At 42.3% G+C, this 20,908-nt stretch overlaps 1 protein-coding gene across 1 annotated transcript in view; it reads right to left on the bottom strand.

Annotated features, from left to right (window-relative positions):
• LOC138638501 (anthrax toxin receptor 1-like) overlaps positions 1 to 20,908 on the bottom strand; it is a 69,495-nt gene that overhangs the window by 43,633 nt on the left and 4,954 nt on the right. Inside the window, exons 4-8 of the mRNA XM_069727852.1 lie at positions 16,968 to 17,001; positions 14,310 to 14,389; positions 11,185 to 11,253; positions 7,382 to 7,462; positions 2,569 to 2,629 (exon numbers count right to left, since the gene is read on the bottom strand). Of these exons, the coding sequence (XP_069583953.1) occupies positions 2,569 to 2,629; positions 7,382 to 7,462; positions 11,185 to 11,253; positions 14,310 to 14,389; positions 16,968 to 17,001 (325 nt within the window). The remainder of the gene's footprint in view (positions 1 to 2,568; positions 2,630 to 7,381; positions 7,463 to 11,184; positions 11,254 to 14,309; positions 14,390 to 16,967; positions 17,002 to 20,908) is intronic.

Here is a 20,908-nt window from a genome sequence, read left to right as displayed (position 1 = left end):
ATGACTACCAGACAATGCTACTAGCCCAAAAGGATTGGCTGAGCTAGATTACACCAAATGCTGTGACAAACACTTGCACAGCACTGGCACAGACCTGCCTGGCAAAAAGTGCTATGAACTGCTGTAACCTACCCTGAAAAAGGCTGATATTACAACTAGTCCCGATTCCCTAAACCTATCTCTCAGAAAATTCGCTCCCAAAAAAGACTTAGTCTGTATAGCGTCCACAGCAGCAGCGGTGCCGTCTAAAACTAAGCTGCAGCAGTGAGCAAAAGGTGGCGACGGGGAAAATGGCTGGTTCTTATAGGGCAAGGACATGTGACATACACAGCCAATGACACATGCTCTTGCTTGTGTGCATCACATGCACTTAGCTGTGTGTGTGTGTGCACTGCTGATAGGTTGAGAGACTGCACCGCCCCACTGTAAATGCGGGAAAGAAAAAAAAATGGAGATCGGCATTATTTCAGCACAGATCTATCCCCTGCCCACCCCCCCCCCCCTTGCCCACTATACACTGAAACAGTCCATTAACAATGATAAGCAGTTTTAATGTGCAAATCAAGTTAGGCTTTTGGTGAACAAACAGTTATTGAACAGAAACTCGAACAGCCGAATTTTAAGCAAATTGTCCAAGTTCGTCGAACAACTCGAACACCGCTCAAAACAGCTCGAATTTGAAATTGGCGAACAGTTCGACTTGAACACCGCTCATCTCTACACCTCATCTGAATATGAATGAAAATTCTGATTTCTCAGGAATTCAGCAACAGATATAATATATAAAAGTGTGGATGGATTTAGCTTTCTAAGACTTGTATGTTCATGTGACATTATTCTTAATTATGCCAGATGTATTATTCAGTAGGTCAAGAGACATGAGCCACTGTTGATATGAGTCTACATATTGACTCTTGTTGTATGTTGATTTGTAGAATACCTGCTGATTACCTAATGTATCAGCCCTGCAGTTTACTATTCTGATAAACCTTGGAGGACAAAGACGCAGGTTAATTGATAATCAATGTTTGTTAATAAGTGAATGCTTGCTGATTACCCATTGTACCAGCCCTGCAGGTTAGTTGAACAATTGAACAATGAGGGATTACCTCCTAACACCTTCTGACAATCCTGTGAAAAAATGTACTGTGGGATATAAATGTGGGATTTGCCTCTGTTTCCAGTGAGACTCTACAAGATAGCAGCCAAGAAACCATGGCACCAGCTGAAGGAATACATATCTGCTTCATTGACCATCACTGCACCCTCAAAGACATTTGAAGAACCCAGGTTGCGACAATCAGGTCACCTGGCCACATACCTCAATGTATTCTGTCAGGTTCCTAAACTTGCTGCTACCTCCTCTCTGTGGATGCCTGCCAAAAGTGGGGTGCCACTGGTTGGGGTAGTTGGCCCTGCTAGCCCCAAAGTCACAGATGTTCTAATTCCCGGGGAGCCAGTGGAAAGGTGAGACTCTGTTATTTGCACCATCTTGTGAATTTGCTGGGACTGTACTATAAGTTGTTGACTGTTGGTGATTCAATAAAGTATTACCTCAGTGTCTTACCCTCACTCTGTGACATCTGAGTAGTATCTGCCCATGTGAAAGGAGTACTAGATTTCAGTAGGATGAGCTCTGGTCCACATGGTCTTTCTATAGACAGCCAGGCCAGCGGACCAGAGCACCCACTGATTCTCGTGTCTCCACAGCTCGCATATACAAGATGGAGTGCGAGGTGGTACAATAATAGGAACTGGTAGTTTTGGGAGCTCAAAAATTTCTAAATACAGCATTCTGTTGCCTATATCTTGTCATATCTCCCAAATGGTGTAATACTGGTATTACTTTTTATTGTAACCCAGCCCTCTGATGATCTAACATGATAGCTGACCCTGAGATCATGTACACAGCTCAAACTAAGAAGAGATGTCTACAAAGTATCAGCCTATTGTAAGGGCTAAAAGGAATCTTTCAGTAGGTTTGTGCTATGTAATCTGAGAGCATCATGATGTAGGGGCAGAGAACCTTATTCCAGCAATTAATCACTTAGTTTACTCCAGCAGTTATGACAGAGTAACAGTTTTCTCTGCAGCAGATCTAGCAGAGCTCAGCCGTTGATCTGTGATTGACCTCACTAATACCACAGGTTTCTGTGTGCACTTCATAATGCCAGAAAGCTGCTAGTCAGTGGTGGGGGAGTGGTTGGACTAGGATGCATGAGGGCAGTTGTCCTCTAGTAATAAATTCTTGCTGATAAAACACTGATTGTATTGAAACAGCAAAACAAAGCCCAATAAGTGACACGCCCCTGTAATAAGGCTCTCTTCACACACTTTATAGTACACTCAGATTACGCAGCAAAACTTAGTGGCGAACATAGCATGGATAGTGATCCAGTAAAGGAAGCGATTTTTCTTGGTCATGCTTGAAGATAATCAGAAAGCCTCCTGACTGACTAATACACTCTGCAAAAAAAGTAGCATTGATCTGCCAAGGCCACTTTAAAATATTCTAATTTCTTTTTTGCCATCCAAGGCTTTCCATTCCTGTGGTAATGATGCACTCACCCCCAGCGCAGACACTGGATGGCTCAGCAGCCAGGATTTCAATGCAGAATTTCTTCAAGATCTGAAAGAAGAAGCAGTTCTCTGTTTAGCCCCTGGCGGCTAATATTAAGTCGTAGAAAAATATTGCTTAGCCATTACTGCTTATACTTGCCAACAATTCAGACCTTTCTCCCCCTCAGGGGCTGAAGACAAAGCAATGAATATGGTCACGTATATGTAATATCCTACATAATACACCATGATGACTGTAGTACAGTATGTATGACAGAACCATGGTCCAAATTGCTTCTATCTCAGAGCAGGTGTCCCTCCTGAAACCAATAGTTAGGTATCACAGTTTCTAACTTCTGGGTCTGTAGGTGCCATTAACTGGGTTTTCTGGTTTTGGAAAACCCTGGTTCCCCAGCAGCAGTTTCTTAAAATCTAGCTTTACTCACCCTCCTCAGGTCCAGCACTGTGACTGCTGCTCCTAATGTCTGTCAACAGTGATCTCAGCGGCTGTGAGCGGCTTGTGCCGTCTACTCAGGCAGAAACGCTAAATTCACTTATTGACTTCAGCACTGCCGACCTGATGTCACTGTCGCAGACACTTGGAGCAGCTCTGGACCTGGCACGGGTGAATAAAATAATGTGATTTCGTTTTTTTCTTTTTAAACAAGCTGCATCTGGTCGAAAAAGGGTTACTATAAAATCAGAAAAACCCTTTAACGCAGGCCATGTGCTGCTATAGGGCCTCTGTTAAAAGATCTTCCTGGATAGTTCTCATTTTCATTATAGATGGGTGGTGAGAACCTTGTCAGGGATGTGGTCTCCAAAAGTCATGGAAATGGATCTCTTGTTGAGTGTTAGTGTGAATCAGAACCTAAAATGCGACATGGTGCAATCTTTTGACTAACCTTTTCAAACCTATAACACACAATTTCTCTAATTCATCTACTTTATAATTGTCTAAGGGTCACTTCCGCCTTTCCTTCTGTCTGTCCATCTTTCTGTCACGGATATTCATTGGTCGCGGCCTCTGTCTGTCATGGAATCCAAGTCGCTGATTGGTCTTGCCAGCTGCCTGTCATGGCTGCCGCGACCAATCAGCGCCGGCCACAGTCCGATTAGTCCCTCCCTACTCCCCTGCAGTCAGTGCCCAGCGCCCGCTCTATACTCCCCGCAGTCACCGCTCACACAGGGTTAATGCCAGCGGTAACGGACCGCGTTATGCCGCGGGTACCTCACTCTGTTACCGCCGCTATTAACTCTGTGTGACCAAGTTTTTACTATTGATGCTGCCTATGTAGAGTCAATAGTAAAAGGAACTAATGTTAAAAATAATTAAAAAAATAAAAAATCATTATATACTCACCTTCCGCCGCCTTTCCCGCTCCTCGTGACGCTCCAGTAACCGCTCCCTGCAAGCGGCAGGTTCCGGTGGCAAGGATGGTATGCGACAAGGACCTGCCATGACGTCACGGTCATGTGACCGCGACCTTATCACAGGTCCTGCGCGCCTGCGCGAGAAGGACCTGCGCTACCAACTCTGGGACTGGTAGCTGCCGAGTGCACCGCAAACAGGCGACAGGACTACAAGGGCTCCCTTAGAAGGTGAGTATATGTTTATTTTTTATTTTTTAACCTGTGACATACGTGGCTGGGCAATATACTACGTAGCTGGGCAATATACTACATGACTGGGCAGTATACTACGTGGTTGGGCAATATACTACGTGGCTCTTTGCTGTATACTATGTCGCTGTGCAATATACTACGTGGCTCTGTGCTGTATACTACGTCACTGGGCAATATACTACGTCACTGGTCAATATACTACGTGGCTGGGCAATATACTACGTGACTCGGCAATATACTACGTGGCTGGGCAATATACTACGTGGCTGGGCAGTATACTACGTGGCCGGGCAATATACTACGTGACTGGGCAATATACTACGTGACTGGGCAATATACTACGTAGCTGGGCAATATACTACGTGGCTCTCTGCTGTATACTTTGTCGCTGTGCAATATACTACGTGGCTCTGTGCTGTATACTACGTCACTGGGCAATATACTACGTCACTGATCAATATACTATGTGACTCGGCAATATACTACGTGGCTGGGCAATATACGTGACTGGGCAGTAAACTACGTGACTGGGCAATATACTACGTGACTGGGCAATATACTACGTGGCTGGGCAATATACTATGTGGCAGGGCAATATACTACGTGACTGGGCAATATAGTACGTGGCTGGGCAATATACTACGTCACTGGGCAATATGCTACGTGACTGGGCAATATGCTACGTGGCTGGCAATATGCTACGTGACTGGGCAATATGCTACGTGACTGGCCAATATACTATGTGGCTGGGCAATATACTACGTGGCTGGGCAATATACCATGTGGCTGGGCAATATACTACATGGCTGGGCAATATACTACGTGGCTGGGCTCTTATCTTTTTCTTTTTTGCGGCTACAAAACCCCTGATGAACCCCCGTTACATCTATATGGGGGGGAAACGCGTCGGGCATTGGTCGGGGAGACTGCTGTCTTTTGCTTGATGTGATATCTGGATTCATCTGACAATGCTGTACACCCACCACGGACCTGTAGATGAGTATTAATGCTCTCATCTTTTTTTTTTTGCTGTCATATGAGGGGGATCATTGTGTCCTGTTATACTGCTTATTGCTCCTGTGGGGGCCTCAGATTGGTGGGTTATGGTGGACTTGTCATTTTGAAATATGTACTGAAACAGCAACAGTACTATGAGCGATCTTTTTGTACTTGTCCTAAGCACTGTTTCAATATGATGAACCTGTAATATCTATCAAGCATTTTTATTATTTTTTCTTTGGGCGGTAGGAGTTATATATTTAGTTTTCTGATTGCTGTACTTCATTGTCTAACTGAAGTTTTTTGATGGTATTATACTATATGGTTGACCTTTTGCTTATCGGGTGACCATGTCTATATATTGTAGTATTTGAGTAATCTAAATCATTATACTCCTTAACCCAGAAAATCGCATTTATTTATTCTGGACAATATTAGTATTGCCTCATTCACCCTATTTTCTGGAATCTCTTGCAGGCAGAAACTGCTACATGTATAATTGCCTATCATACAAAACATATGCATATTTACGCAATAGCAAAGATTCATTGTATATTCTTTTTTCTTATATATTTTTCTAATTTTTTTGTTATATTTTTGTTATTTGCTTTAGGTATTCTTCCTTTTTTTTGGGTGTTTGGGTTTGTTTTTGGGACATTTTCTTTATTCTATCCCTATTTAGGGACTCTTTAGGGTTTCTAGGGTCAGTCGACGCGGAGTGGGGGCGACTACCGCTTCACATTAGGGTGCCTACCCCCACTGCCAGGCAGGATTTTTTCCGATAGGGATTTTCTAGGGTTTTTCCTAGGGTTCCTTATTTAGGGTTTTCTAGGAATTCACTAGGGTAAGTCGACGTTGAGTGGGGGCGCCTACCACAGTAACTTAGGGTGCCAACCTCCACTGCCAGGTAGGACTCAGTGTAGGTACTCCCTAGGACCCTACAGGTACATAATTATACGTTGTCTTTATTATTTTTTATAGTCTATGGAAAGAGCATTTTTTAGTGTAAATTAATAAAAGTTATATTTTAGGTATCCTTGTTTGCTTTAGGTTTTTTTCAATATACTACGTGGGCTGTGCAATATACTACGTGGGCTGTGCAATATACTACGTGGGCATGCATATTCTAGAATACCCGATGGGTTAGAATCTGGCCACCATCTAGTATATATATATACTATACTACTAAACCTTGAAAACCCTTGTGTAAGCATGTTAGCACAGCTGAAAACAGTTTGGCTGATTAGAGAACCTATAAACCTGACCTTCCTTTCAGCTAGTTGAGAATCTGGAGCATTACATTTGGTTCCACTAAACTCTCAAAATGGACACAAAAAAAAGAACTTTCATGTGAAACTCGACAGTCTATTCTTGTTCTTAGAAATAAAGACTATTCCATGTGAGAAATTGCCAGGAAACTGAAGATTTCCTACAATGGTGCGTACTACTCTCTTCAGGGGAGAGCACAGACAGGCTCTAACCAGAGTAGAAAGAGAAGTGTGAGGCCCCACTGCACAACTGAGCAACAAGACAAGTACATTAGAGTCTGTAGTTTGAGAAATTGACGCCTCACAGGTCCTCAACTGGCAGCTTCATTAAGTAGTACACGCAAAACGCCAGTGTCAACGTCAACAGTGAAGAGTCGACTCTTCCAGCGCAGATATCACAATGTGTATACTTCCAGATAAAGTCTGTATATATGAAGTATCTGCTAACTCGCCCAGAAAGGGAAACACAAGAAAACAACAAGTTAGATTATAAAAGCTTAGTAGACGAAGATTTCCCAGGAACTTTCCTACGTGTTTCGAATAATGATGATCATAGTATAGACAGAACATCATGGTGCGAAACACGTAGGAAAGTTCTCTGCAGATCTTTTTCTAATGATCCAATAAATTGCTGTTTTTCCTTATTTTTCCCTATCTGGACGAGTTGTTGGCTACTTTATATCTATGGACTTTTCTTGATAATGACATACAGCTTGGATCTGCACACTGTCCGTTGGATATGTCTGTGTTTTTTATATACAGTACTTACTCTGTAATTTTCTATGTATACTTCCAGGTATATGTCTACTTATCATGATAGTACACTACCTTGGTCATTCCTATCATTATTTGAGTTCTGCAGGTGATTTGCTTTGGGGGTCAGTCATTTCTAGATATGTTACTGACAGCGTATAGAAAGGTATACTCACTGAGTCAATGACTCCATGTAGAGCCTGGAATCCACCAGTCACTGGGAACACATGGTCGAGGGTGTCGGCAATGGTGGAGAGCTGTGGGACAGACGGAGACCTCATTCAGACCTTGTTAATGAAAATTACAATTCTTTTTCTACATATTCACTCACTATTTTCCTGGATCTGGAATTGTTGGTCTTTTGTTCTTGCTCCTCTCCATTCCTGAGATATGGGCCTCTTTTCCATATCTAATATATAATTGCCTAGAATACTACTTCCTGCAATTTGTGCCAACTTCCTGTCTGGAGCTAATGTCCGGAGCTAATGTCCGGAGCTAATGTCCGGAGATAAGTGACGTCAACAGTGTCCAGTGTCTGATTGGTTGCCGCCTGCTGCGAGCGACCAATCAGAAACGTGCCGTACTGTGACACACTCCGCCCGCCATTGTGGTGTGATTTTTGAATTTTTACCTCACAGCAAGTTTCTACTGCGTGGAGGCGGGCCCAGTGACGTTGCTCTTCAAGCTCCTGCCGAATTTCGTCAAAAAAATGATAATACCATTTACCAAAACTATATATATTTAGTTGTGAAGTGGTTCAGTGACATTTTCACACCAATTTTGAACTTTTGTTTGGTGTTTTCTCCATATACTGCCTATTATTCACTGACTGTTATACTGAGAGACTGCCGTTTATTAACCTCTTCTTTGCCACATTGGGTATATTGCTCTATTATTTGCCACATAAGGACATTGTCCATTATTGCCCAGCAATTTCTTAAATAACAAGAATTGTCAAGAGCTGGTAAGTGCAGCCATTTTTTGTTCTTTGTTACTATTATTTATTAATTGTATTATTCTTACATTTGAATAAATAAAGTATATATGGATTCTAGACTCCCGATTCTTTAGAATCGGGCTGCCATCTAGTATATATATATATATATATATATATATATATATATATATATACACATATATATATATATAGTCTCTTGAGTCAAGTGGGCGTGATGCTCAAATCTCTATGGCAGTCTTCTTGAGGACCACCCCCCACAGCGCTAAAGATTAGACTTGAAGAGGTTGTCCGGTCTAAATTGATATGTCCGCAGTCACTCTGTGTGACTGCAGACATATGAATCCCCCCTGAGCACACACTGCGGGCTTCAAGGATTCACCAGTTTCTGAGCCGGGACCGGAGGGTATGTGCGTTATACATACTCCCGGTCAGGAGCTAATTCGCACCCTCTAGTCGGCCACGTCCATTGGATGGTTTCATCACTATTTGGGCACAAGTGTATGGAGGGAGGCCACACCAACCGGACTGACTCTAGCCGGGAGTATGTATAACGCAGACATACCCTCCGGTCCCAGCTCAGAAACCAATGAACCCCAGAAGGTCTCAGTGTGTGTGCTGAGGGGAATCATTTAAAGGGGTTGTCTGGTCCAAATTGATAAGTCTGCAGTCACTCTGTGTGACTGCAGACTTATCAATTTGGAACAGACAACCCCTTTAAATATACAGTGAAGAGAAGGACATATCTCAAGAATGGAGATGCACAGAAATAACAAAAAAACAAAGCCAGATTCAGAACAGCAACATTCACATCAGATTTTAAAAAAATGCATATTTAAAGGGAACCTATCACCAGGTTTTTGCCACTTAATCTGAAAGCAGCATAATGTAGAGACAGAGACCCTGGTTCCAGTGATATGCAACTTAGTGGACCACAGGTTGTAGTTTTGATAAAATCACTTTTTTATCAGTAGGATATTATCGTCACTAGAGAACTATTAAACCTGCTGCTATGTAGTCCTCCATATACATGACCTGTATAACCCCGCCCCCTCCACTGATTGGCAGCTTTCTGCTTATGCACAGTGTATACAGAAAGCAGTCAATCAATGGTGTGGATGGGGTTATACAGAACTCAGCACTTGGAGAGCTAGTAGATCTGTGTCAGATAAAACTGGTTCTAATCAAAACTGCAGCAAGCAGCCCAGTAAGTGATACATTGCTGGAATCAGTGTCTCTGCTCCCACATTATACTGTTCTTAGATGGGGTAGCGAAAACCTGGTGAGAGATTAAAAGATCTTTTGGGAAAATACAATGAAAGGAGAAAGTAGAACTTTCACTGCAAAAACAAAAACTTGATCTACTTAGGTTTCAGTGATCTTACTTAGTGAGCCCCCCAGGACGTGCACACTAAAGTGACCATCTAGTGTTTCCGCACACGTGTAATAATAATTGTGGATGATGCAGTGGCATTAGCGCTATAGCCCAATCATATTTATAACCAGATCCTGCCCTCAGTGTCCCTGCTGCACATATCTGCTTATGACAGCCTGGCTGCTTCCATCCTGTCTGTGTCCATGTAAATCTGCCTCACTGCCCTCGGCCGTCTGTCCCTCTGCTTCAGATCATGGATTCAGACTTGAGGATCTATTTAATGTAACGTGGAATGAAAGCACATCATACAAGATGGGAACAAATGAGCAGCAAGGGGACTCCTGCAGCGGAAACCAAAGGGAGTCGAAATGTGCAACAAACTGTATATGGAAGCATAGTCGTAGGGGTTTTGTGGCGAAGAGAAGCTAGCACCCTGTCACTTCTACAAATGTTACATCTAATTTAAGAAAGGGCGCAAGGCCAGCTCTTACAAATGCTGCATATAAAGTCACATCGCTAGGTAAAATATGGGATTGAGTGATGTTTTATTGGGTGTCACATCATTACTATTAGGGATAGATTTATATAAAAAGTATTGTCTTCCCATAGGAAACCAGAATCCTTTTCACCTCAAGGGCAAGGGGACAGTCACGAGGCTAATGGTCATTAATTACAAAGATAGAAATCCAGGTACTGAGGGGTTAAGAGAAGTTGGAGTCAATGAAAATTAATGGGCAAACAGGGTATTAACAGATGCAAGCAAATAGGGTATAAAGTAACCACAGGGCCACTGAATAGTGCACTCCCCAGTGAGACTGGGCAGTAGTGGACAAGTTTAATATTGCATAATAAGATTTCAAATAAATCTTTAAAATAACTCTTTTAGGCTGTGTGCACACGTTCAAGATTTTTTGCGTTTTTTTGCTATAAAAACACGATAAAACTGCAAAAAAAAACACATACATTAAGCATCCTATTACTAGAATGCAATCCACAATTTTTGTGCTCATCGCGAGACCGCTATGTCATCTGGGGTCATTGCCGCAAGGCATCACTGGGAACGGAAGCTTCCGGGAGCATCGCGAGGAGCGGGAAGGCTGCGGGGATCGCCAGAAGGTGAGACTATCACGATTTTTTATTATTTTCAACATTCTATCTTTTTACTATTGATGCTGCACAGGCAGCATCAATAGTAAAAAGTTGGTCACACTTGTCAAGCACTATGTTTGACAAGTGTGACCAACCTGTCAATCAGTTTTACAAGCGATGCTACAGATCGCTTGTAAAACGCTAGCATTCTGCAAGCTAATTACGCTTGTAAAACGCTAGTGTTTAGCGGGAAAACGCATGCCAATTCCGCATGCGATATACCCGTGGCACAGTTGCGGGTAGAAGCAGTAGTAGCAGTGGTAGTAGCAGTAGTAGTGTAAGTAGTAGTAATAGCAGGAGCAGTAGTAGTGGCAATAGATGTAGCAGCTGTAGCAGTAGTAGTAGCAGAAGTAGTAACAGTAGTAGTAGCAGCTTTAATAATAGTAGCAGTAGTGGAAGTAATAGTAGTAGTGGTGGTAGTAGCACGAGCAGTAGTAGTAGCAGCAGCTGCAGTAATAGTAGTAGTAGCAAGCAATAGTAGTAATATTAGCTGTACTTACCTGTGTTTCATTAAAGTCTTTTACTCCCACGCAGTAAACAATAGCACCCAAACTGCGAGCTCTGTCCGCCTATAAAATACAATATTCACACATACAGATACAGTGACTCATCTCAGTTACTCCATATGGCATCTTATACAGAACTATCTAAATAAATGCTGGCCTCTTAAGAAGACCTTAGACCAATCTTTATCAGCACAGGTTGCCAATTTTGATGGGTGCCGCTGACAATCTCATGCCTCTTTGGATATTCCATCTGTTTACTTTTTGTCACCTGCCCAACTATAAGAATCCGCAAACTCATCGTCATTTATTAATAGTAACAAAAAATGAAAACTAAAATAGATATTAAAATACCAGTAGCACTTCAGACACTATGAATTTTGTCATTTTATTTTGAGCTACATTTTTTATATATTGTGGTCATCCTTTTCTGGCCGTTGTAACCGTCACTTCCCCACTGTTTGGGTCCTCAGAGGGGGTCAAAACGTGGATTCAAGCGCAGATAACATTTTTATTCAAAAAATGAAAACTGCTTCCTGCATAAGTCTTCAAGCCCTGTCCTGCAGAAGCTTTACCTAGGAAAAATTCACCTAATATGTAAAGACATATTTATGGGACAAGCTACAAAATAACATCCAACTGTTTGGACAGTGTGGTGATTAACGTTGGGTCAATAGAATGCACATAATAACTCCATCACACCACCCAAACACAACCTAGACAAGGCCGTCCCTCAAAACGCAACATCAGAGCAAAACGAAGACTTGTAAGAGAAGCCACAATCACCAGGAGGACCTACAGAGTTCTGCAGCTGAAAATAAGCAGGGTGCACCTCAGCCATAATTCTGCATACCACTGGCCTCTATGGGAAGGAGGCAAGAAAGAAGCCATTACTGAAGAAAAGATCTTGCATATGGGAAAATATTTTGTGTTCAGTAGAGACAGGAATGAAGTAAAAATTCCCAGTGGCATCACTATGCCCACACTAAGGTGCCACATGCCACACTTCTCCTCAGTGTCTACTGGGCAATATATTGGCATTGATGGACAAATTATAAGTATATTGGGAGATAGTAGAAAAAAGCTAAATGAAGATTGAGAGAAGTGAGAGAGGACAAGAGACAGAGAGTGAGAGGACAGAGACAGAGCATGAGAGTGTGAAGGAATGTGAGGCCATGTTCATATGTTCAGTATTTGCTCAGTATTTTACTGTACCTCAGTATCTGTAAACCAAAACCAGGAGAGGAACAATGAGAGGAAAAGTACAATGGAAACACGTCACACTCACCACTTCTGTATTTTTCACCCATTCCTGGTTTTGGCTTACAAATACTGAGGTAAAAAACTCACCAAATACTGAATATGTGAACATGGCCTGAAGGGGTGTAAAAGCATAGGCGAAAGTGTGAGAGAGAGGGAGCAAGTAAGAGAGTGTGAAGGAGTGGGTTTCATTGTCCCTTTTGACCACAAAACCTTCTCCCACAAGTCAGCCACCTTGATACGGTTTCCTTCAGGAATCGTCTCTTTCTTGTCACCCTCTTACACAAGGAGTGAGGGAAAGATTGTGTGAGAGGGAGGAAAGAGAGTGAGATAGTGTGTGAGGGATGAGGACACTGTGAGTCTATGAGAGTTGGTGTGTGAGAGAGTGGGAGTAAGATGGTGGGAGGTAGTACAGACCCCCACACATAATATTGGTGGGATCGGTCAGCTAATATATATGGGGTCTCGTGACTCTCCTCGGACAGGTAATATCAGGGAAGATAAAGATTAGGCAGTGTGAATGTATACATCTGACCCTTATTTTCTCAGGAAGGCAAGCAGTGGTATGCGGCACGGACGTTCTCTGCTCTGCCCATCATTGACAACACATGAACATTTCCATGTGTATGGAGGAGCTATAAGAAGTAGCTGTCAGTTATCTCATGCAAATGGACAGCTAAGGCTGGTTTCACATTGGCGTTTTTTCGGGTGCGTTTTTGTGGTAAAAAACGCAAAAAAACGCATGGTGAAAAAACGCATGTAAACGCGTGTAAACGCTGCGTTTTTTTGACGCATGCGTTTTTGCATGTGGTGAAAAAAACGCGGCGTTTTGACGCGTTTACATGCGTTTTTACATGCGTTTGCATTTTTTAAATGCATGCTGAGAAATGTGTGACAGCTGCCAATCATCAAAATAAAGTAAAAAACCCACTATAAACAGAAATAGTTAGGGTTAGGGGTAGGGGTAGGGGTAGGGATCATAACCCTAACCCTAAAGGGATCCTACCCCTAACCCTACCCCTAACCCTAACCCTAAGGGATCCTAACCCTAACCCTAAAGGGATCCTACCCCTAACCCTACCCCTAACCCTAAGGGATCCTAACCCTAACCCTAACCCTACCCCTAACCCTAACCCTACCCCTAACCCTACCCCTAACCCTAACCCTAAGGGATCCTAACCCTACCCCTAACACTACCCCTAACCCCAACACTAAGGGATCCTAACCCTAACCCTACCCTTACCCCTAACCCTAACCATAAAGGGATTAGGGTTAGGGTTAGGATCCCTTAGGGTTAGGGGTAGGGTTAGGGGTAGGGTTAGGATCCCTTAGGGTTAGGGTTAGGGATAGGGATAGGGCTAGGGTTAGGGTTAGGGGTAGGGTTAGGGGTAGGGTTAGGGGTAGGGTTAGGGTTAGGGGTAGGGTTAGGGGTAGGGTTAGGTTCCCTTTATCACCTTTATGTTGGGGGGTGGCATATCAGTGTGTTTTCTGGTTTTTTAATAAAAAAACACATGCGTTTTTTACCGCAAAAAACGCATGCACCAAAAAACGCATGCGTCCCCATTGACTCCAATGTATTTTTTGACCCAAAAAAAATGCATGAAAACGCATGCGGTTTTTTTTGGTCCAAAAAACGCTTCTAAAAATGCTACAAGTAGCATTTCAGAAAATGAACGCATGCAGTAAAAAAACGCATGCGTCAAAAAACGCGACCAAACGCGTACACAAAAAAACGCATGCGTTTTCAATGTTAAATATAGGAAAAAAAAACGCATGCGTTTTTTTGAAAAAAAAACGCTGCAGACAAAAACGCAAGTGTGAAACCACCCTAACATGAGAGAGTGTGAGGGTCTCTGATGTACCTCTTTTTCTGCATAGTAAAACTGGTTTTGCTGCAGTTCTCCATCAGTAAGCGCTATGATAACACTCGCTGCCCTGTTACCTGAGGATAAAAATGCAAATATCAGTCACGACAATGACACTCCTTTCTATTATATGTCTGTTTTGTCTTATCATACAGTAGTTCACTATATATCTACATGTATTAACGCTTAGAAGTTCATGTTTATTGATAGCGAGCAGGATTTCCCATCTATGAGCTACACATGCACATAAATAACGGGTGTCGAATGACAACAACAGCTCCACTACATCTGTATTGTAGTGTATAGATCAGTCTGATCTACATATTATATATCTATACCGATAGCGCATGCAACCCTGAAGTGGTCATTTGAAGGTGGAATATCCCTTTAAATCTGTACTTTACATGTATTTTGGATTGATAATGGCGGAGGACATCCTATGTGACAGTGCTTCCACTGTTCCCCCAGAACCATCATTTGACAGATAGACCAATTTCATTTCCTTCTGGATTTCTATGTTTCAAGCATAATTCATGATTACTGATATGGTCCACACCATTTTGCCTCGAGTATGATTAGTGACATGTTCGTATTTTATGCTTAGTTTGATTATTCTAAGTATAGTTGTCTTTTTATATTGTATGTGTATAATACTACATTTGAAGCTAAAAACTGGAAACAAATGGGTTAATATTCCAACGCATTTCAAAGCTTTACAACTTCTTCATCAGGATCAACCACGATATCATGATGAAGTGAAGAAGTTGTAAAACTTTGAAACGCGTTGACGAATAAACCGCTTACATTTGGATAATGCATCTCTTCATTCTTCTTCAACGTCAGCGTAGATAAACCCATTTGTTTCCGGTTTTTATCTTCTGCATCTCCTTGTGGGTCCACAGCAGCCTTAAAGGGGTGTTCTCATCTCCAAGATCCTATCCCAATATGTAATAATAATATTAGCAAATAACTAAATTAGAAATGTAGTATAGTTCTTCTGATTCACTATGTCGCTCAACCCATATGCAGGGCATTGCAGTAGCTTAGGTATTCATGGCTATGACAAATCATATAGTGGCAGTTAGTTGCTTGTTGTCGTAACCAAGGATATCTAAACTACTGCAATGCCTGCAAATGGGGTAAGCGACATATCAAATCAGAAAAACCATACCACATTTCTAATTAGAGGTATTTGCTAATATTATTATTATTACCCCTACTACATATTATGCTGCAGCCAATTACTGGGCTCAGCGGTTTTGACCAACCTATTCTGGCATCACTGTGAAACAAGCAATTGGCTGCAGCGGTCATGTGTGATGCATCTGCAGTGTCACCACTGTCAAAGACTGGAGCCATGGAGAAGTGCCCCTGGAGCAAAGGGGGATGCGTTTCTTTACTTTAACATACAAGAAGCAAATAAGCATAAAAAAAATCAAACACGGACAACCCCGTTAATTATTTTGGTTATTAACTTCTATTACAATAAGCACCACATAGCCTATATTTCCAAGTGTGTGTACTACTGTATTATTGTATACTAAGTGTTAATTATATACCTCACTGCTTTTAGCTTACAATTCACCCCTGAGGAAGCCACAGCCAGTAGCGAAACGCATGGGCATCCTTCCTAAAAACATTCCATGTTTTTCCCCATTGTGCTCACAAATGATAACGTTTTCAGTTATCTCCAATACTAATATAGTATTGCCATAGTATATGCCACCTCCCTGTCAGACCTTCTCATGTGTCTTAGGAATAATTTTATATGTCTGGATAATCTTATGGTGTACTATTAGTGATTATTGAGAGCGTCATTGCAGTTTACAATTGTTCTCTGAGGAAGCAACAGAAAGCGTCGAAATGCGTGTGGCCCCTTCCTACCACCTCCCTGTCAGTCGTTCTCCTGTATATTAGGAATAATTTTATATGTTTGGGTTATCTTACAGTGTTCAAAAAGTGTTTATTTAGTAAAGTCATTGCTTGCAGTTTACAATTAGGATTATGGGTATGTTTTTTCCTTTTTGATAGTTTTCATTATGTAATCTAACACCCTTCTTTTGTTTTTTATATTGTTTGATAACTGTGGACTTGGTCTACCTTCTATTTGTCTTACCCTGCATATTCTTTATCTACTTGGCTTCTCTCAGTTGTGTTATGTCATTACAATGGGTATTATAGTGGGATGTAAATCATGTTTAGTTGTCAGCTAGTGCACATTGTAGGGCTTTGGGTCTTTTTTAATTGTTTTATTTGTATTTTCCGGTCTCTTTTTGTGTCAGACATCCATACAAATAGGTCCGAGATCAGACTGCAATGGTCTCCCGACCCAAGCGTGATAGCTTCATAGAAACACGTTAGGCTGTCACACTTGGGTAGGGAGACCCGTGGCCAGTCAATGCATTGGGGTCCGTTCTCGGACCAACTTGCATGGACATCTGAATGCTCTCTGAAATGCATACTTTTGTATCATGAATTGCATAAGTGCATTTTTATTCTGCAGACATGCTGTTTTTTTTTCTTTTTAGTGCTAGACATTAGTCTGTAGCAGTGGTAGTTCATACATATATATATATATATATATATTTTTTTTTTTTCTTGATTATATGTATTTTTGTATAACCATAATAGTAATAAAAGATGTCAGAAACTTACTTCCACCATTCTCCAGGTTGATCTGCTCGTTCGCCTGTGAAAAATACTCAGTGTCAGCCGTGATCTCAAAATGGATGAGTGAACAACTAGAAACATTTTTTAAAATTAGTACCATTCATGCCTTCTTGATGTTTATGGTGTGAAAATAGAATTTGGGTGAATGCTAGGAGATGTTGAGACTTTATTTGTAGTAAATATAAACTGGTTACAGGGCATCTCAGTAGGAGCAACCCTCCTAAGCTGTCTACAATATATATTCAAGCTGATACCTTGATATTTGTGATCTGATACTTTATTCCATAGAACCCACAACTTTCTTATATGTGAATGAGCTGTTAAGATCTATGGCCGGTCACTGATCTGTCTGAGAATCTGCCTCCAGAGCTTGTTTTTAATAAATGGAGGCGTTACCAGTGTGAGACATGTAATTAACACAGAACAGTAGAACTGAACTTTGTCTCATAACAAACACATTCTGCAGTTCTCACAACTCTACTGTATTATGACACTACTAGATGGTGGCCCGATTCTAACGCATCGGGTATTCTAGAATATGCATGTCCACTTAGAATATTCCACAGCCCACGTAGTATATTGCCCAACCACTTAGTATATTGCCCAGTCACGTAGTATATTGCCCAGCCACGTAGTATATTGCCCAGTCACGTAGTATATTGCCCAGCCACGTGGTTTTTGCCCAGCCACGTAGTATATTGCCCAGCCACATAGTATATTGCCCAGTCACGTAGTATATTGCCCAGTGACGTAGTATATTGCCCAGCCACGTAGTATATTGCCCAGTTACATAGTATATTGCCCAGTGACGTAGTATACAGCACAGAGCCACGTAGTATACAGCACAGAGCCACATAGTATATTGCACAGCGACATAGTATACAGCACAGAGCCACGTAGCATATTGCCCAGCAACGTAGTATATTGGCCAGTCACGTAGTATATTACCCAGCCACGTATGTCACAGGTTAAAAAATAAACATATACTCACCTTCCGAGGGAGCCCTTGTAGTCATGTCGCCTGTGTGCGATGCACTCGGCAGCTTCCGGTCCCAGGGTTGGTAGCGCAGGACCCGTGATGACGTCGCGGTCACATGACCGTGACGTCAAGGCAGGTCATTCTCGCGCAGGCGCGCAGGACCTGTGATGAGGTCGCGGTCACATGACGTCATGGCAGGTCCTTGTCGCATACCATCCTTGCCACCGGAACCTGCCGCTTGCATGGAGCGGTTACCGGAGCGTCGCGAGGGGCAGGAAAGGCAGCAGAAGGTGAGTATGTAATGATTTTTTATTTTTTTTTAATTATTTTTAACATTAGATCCTTTTACTATTGACGCTGCATAGGCAGCATCAATAGTAAAAACTTGGTCACACAGGGTTAATAGCGGCGGTAACGGAGTGCGTTACCCACGGCATAACGCAGGTCGTTCCCGCTGGCATTAACCCTGTGTGAGCGGTGACTGCGGGGAGTATGGAGCGGGCGCCGGGCACTGACTGCAGGGGAGTAGGGAGGGACTAATCGGACTGTGGCCGTCGCTGATTGGTCGCGGCAGCCATGACAGGCAGCTGGCAAGACCAATCAGCGACTTGGATTCCATGACAGACAGGCCGCGACCAATGAATATTCGTGACAGAAAGAAGGACAGACAGAAGGACAGACAGAAAGACGGAAGTGACCCTTAGAAAATTATATAGTAGATTGCAACCCTGTCTGCCTGTGAGATAGAAGCTGAAATTGTCAGGAACCTGCAGGTGTGTCAGTTATACCCACACACAGCTCTGTAGTAAGATCAGGAGAGCAGAGACCAGCCATTACATATTACACCACAAGCACCGTGAGAAAATTTAGTGCTTGCGGTGATCTCCACAGTTCATCGGGCTGCTCACAGTGAAGTGTAGGAAAGCTTCTGGTTTTTACAGGGGACAAGAGTTATAAGGTGATTATAACCGTGTTTTTTATTTTTAAATAAATGTGTTAAACAGGGTGTTTTGTATAATTTCAAATAAACAACTTTATTCTTGCTGTGTGTTTATTTACAATATGACTATGGGGTTAGTAATGGATAGGCATCCTATAGACGCCTCTCCATTACTAACTCCTAAGTGATGGGAGTATTCATCAACCAGCTCCTGCGCTGTAAATAAATAAGTAAAACATAAAAATGGTGTGGGTTTAACTATATTTTTGATAACCAGCCACTCAAAATTGACAGCTGGAGAATGCAACGGTCAGCTGTCAGCTTCAGCTAGGCTGGTTATCAAGAATAGAGAGGACTTCACGCTGTATTTTGTAATTATGGAAATAAATAATCAAAAAAAAGGCATGGGGTCCCCACATTTTTGACAACCAGCCTTGCTAAAGCAGACAGCTGGGAGCTGGGAGCTGGTATTCTCAGGTTGGTAAGGGGCCATGGATATTGACCCCTCAGCCTAAAAATAGCAGCCCACAGCCACCCAGAAAAGGTGCATCTATTAGCTGCAACAATTCTGGCACTTTGCCCTGTAGCAGTGGCAAGTGGGGTTAATATTTGTGGGGTTGTTGTCACTTTTGTATTGTTCGGTGACATCAAGCCCATAGATTAGTAATCTAGAAGCGTGTATAAGACACCTATCCATTGCTAAACCTATAGTTGTATGGTAAATAAACACACAGCCAGAATAAAGTCTTTTATTTGAAATAAAACAAAACACACTTTTACTTTTTTATTTAAAAATAACAAACACAGTTATACTCGCTTAACACCTAATTCCACTGAATCCCTCGTCTCTTGTAATAAAACTAAAATAAAAAAAAACAATATCCCTCACCTCTCCGTTGTTCTGTCCCATATCGCAATCCATGTCTGGGGATAAACAGTTATCAACCTGGATGGTGCCAAGATGCCTACCAGGTTGAGAACCACACGTGACTGGACTGCTGGGAGGGCAGCCTCAGTGACCGCGGTGAAGTCATCGATGTTACCTCGGATAACTGAGGCTGCATTTCCAGCTGGGCTGAACTGCCATGACCTCGATGGGATCCATGCTAGCAACGTGAGAGTCACTGAGGCTGCGCTTGCAGCAGTTCAGTCACCAGTGGTTCTCAGCCTGGATGGTCGGATCTTGGCACCGTCTAGGTTGAAAACTGTTTATCCCCAGACATGGATTACAGTGTGGGACAGAACGATGGATAGATGAGGAATATGGTTGTTTTTTATTTTTGTTTTGCTACAGGTGATGAGGGATTCAGTGGAATAAGGCGTGAGGTGAGTTTAACTGTGTTTGTTATTTTTAAATAAAAAAGTAAAAGTGTGTTTTGTTTTATTTAAAATAAAATGCTTTATTCTGGCTCTGTGTTTATTTACCATACAACTATTGCATTATGGATAAATGTGTTATGCACGCCTCTCCATTACTAATCTGTGGGCTTGATGTCACTGGAAAATGCAAAGGTGATATCAACCCCACAAATATTAACCCCACTTGTCACCGCTACAGGGCAAGTGGGAAGAGCCAGGCAAAGCACCAGAATTGTCGCATCTGATAGATGTGCCTTTTCTGGATAGCTACGAGCTGCTATTTTTAGGCTGGGAGGGCAATATCCAAGGCCCCTTCCAGCCTGAGAATACCAACCCCTAGCTATCTGCTTTAGCAAAGCTGGCTGTCAAAAATGTAGGGACCCCATGCTGTTTTTTAAATTATTTATTTAAATAATTAAAAGATACGGCGTAGGGACCCCCCTGAAGCTGACAGCTGAAGGTTGCAGCCTCCAGCTGTGAGTTTTGTCTGGCTGGTTATCAAAAATACAAGGGAACCCACGTCATTTAAAAAAAAATGTATTTATTTATAGTGCAGGAGCGGCTGATTATTACTCCCATCAGCTGCTCCTGCTTTCGCTGTTATTAGCGGCAGCAGGCGTCGGATGATGGGAGCAGTAGTCTCATCAG

Source organism: Ranitomeya imitator, chromosome 1 (genome assembly GCF_032444005.1).
Source record: "Ranitomeya imitator isolate aRanImi1 chromosome 1, aRanImi1.pri, whole genome shotgun sequence".
NCBI classification, from domain to species: domain Eukaryota; kingdom Metazoa; phylum Chordata; class Amphibia; order Anura; family Dendrobatidae; genus Ranitomeya; species Ranitomeya imitator.
Note: the sequence above shows the minus strand (reverse complement) of the source record. Positions and strands in the feature narration are given on the sequence as shown.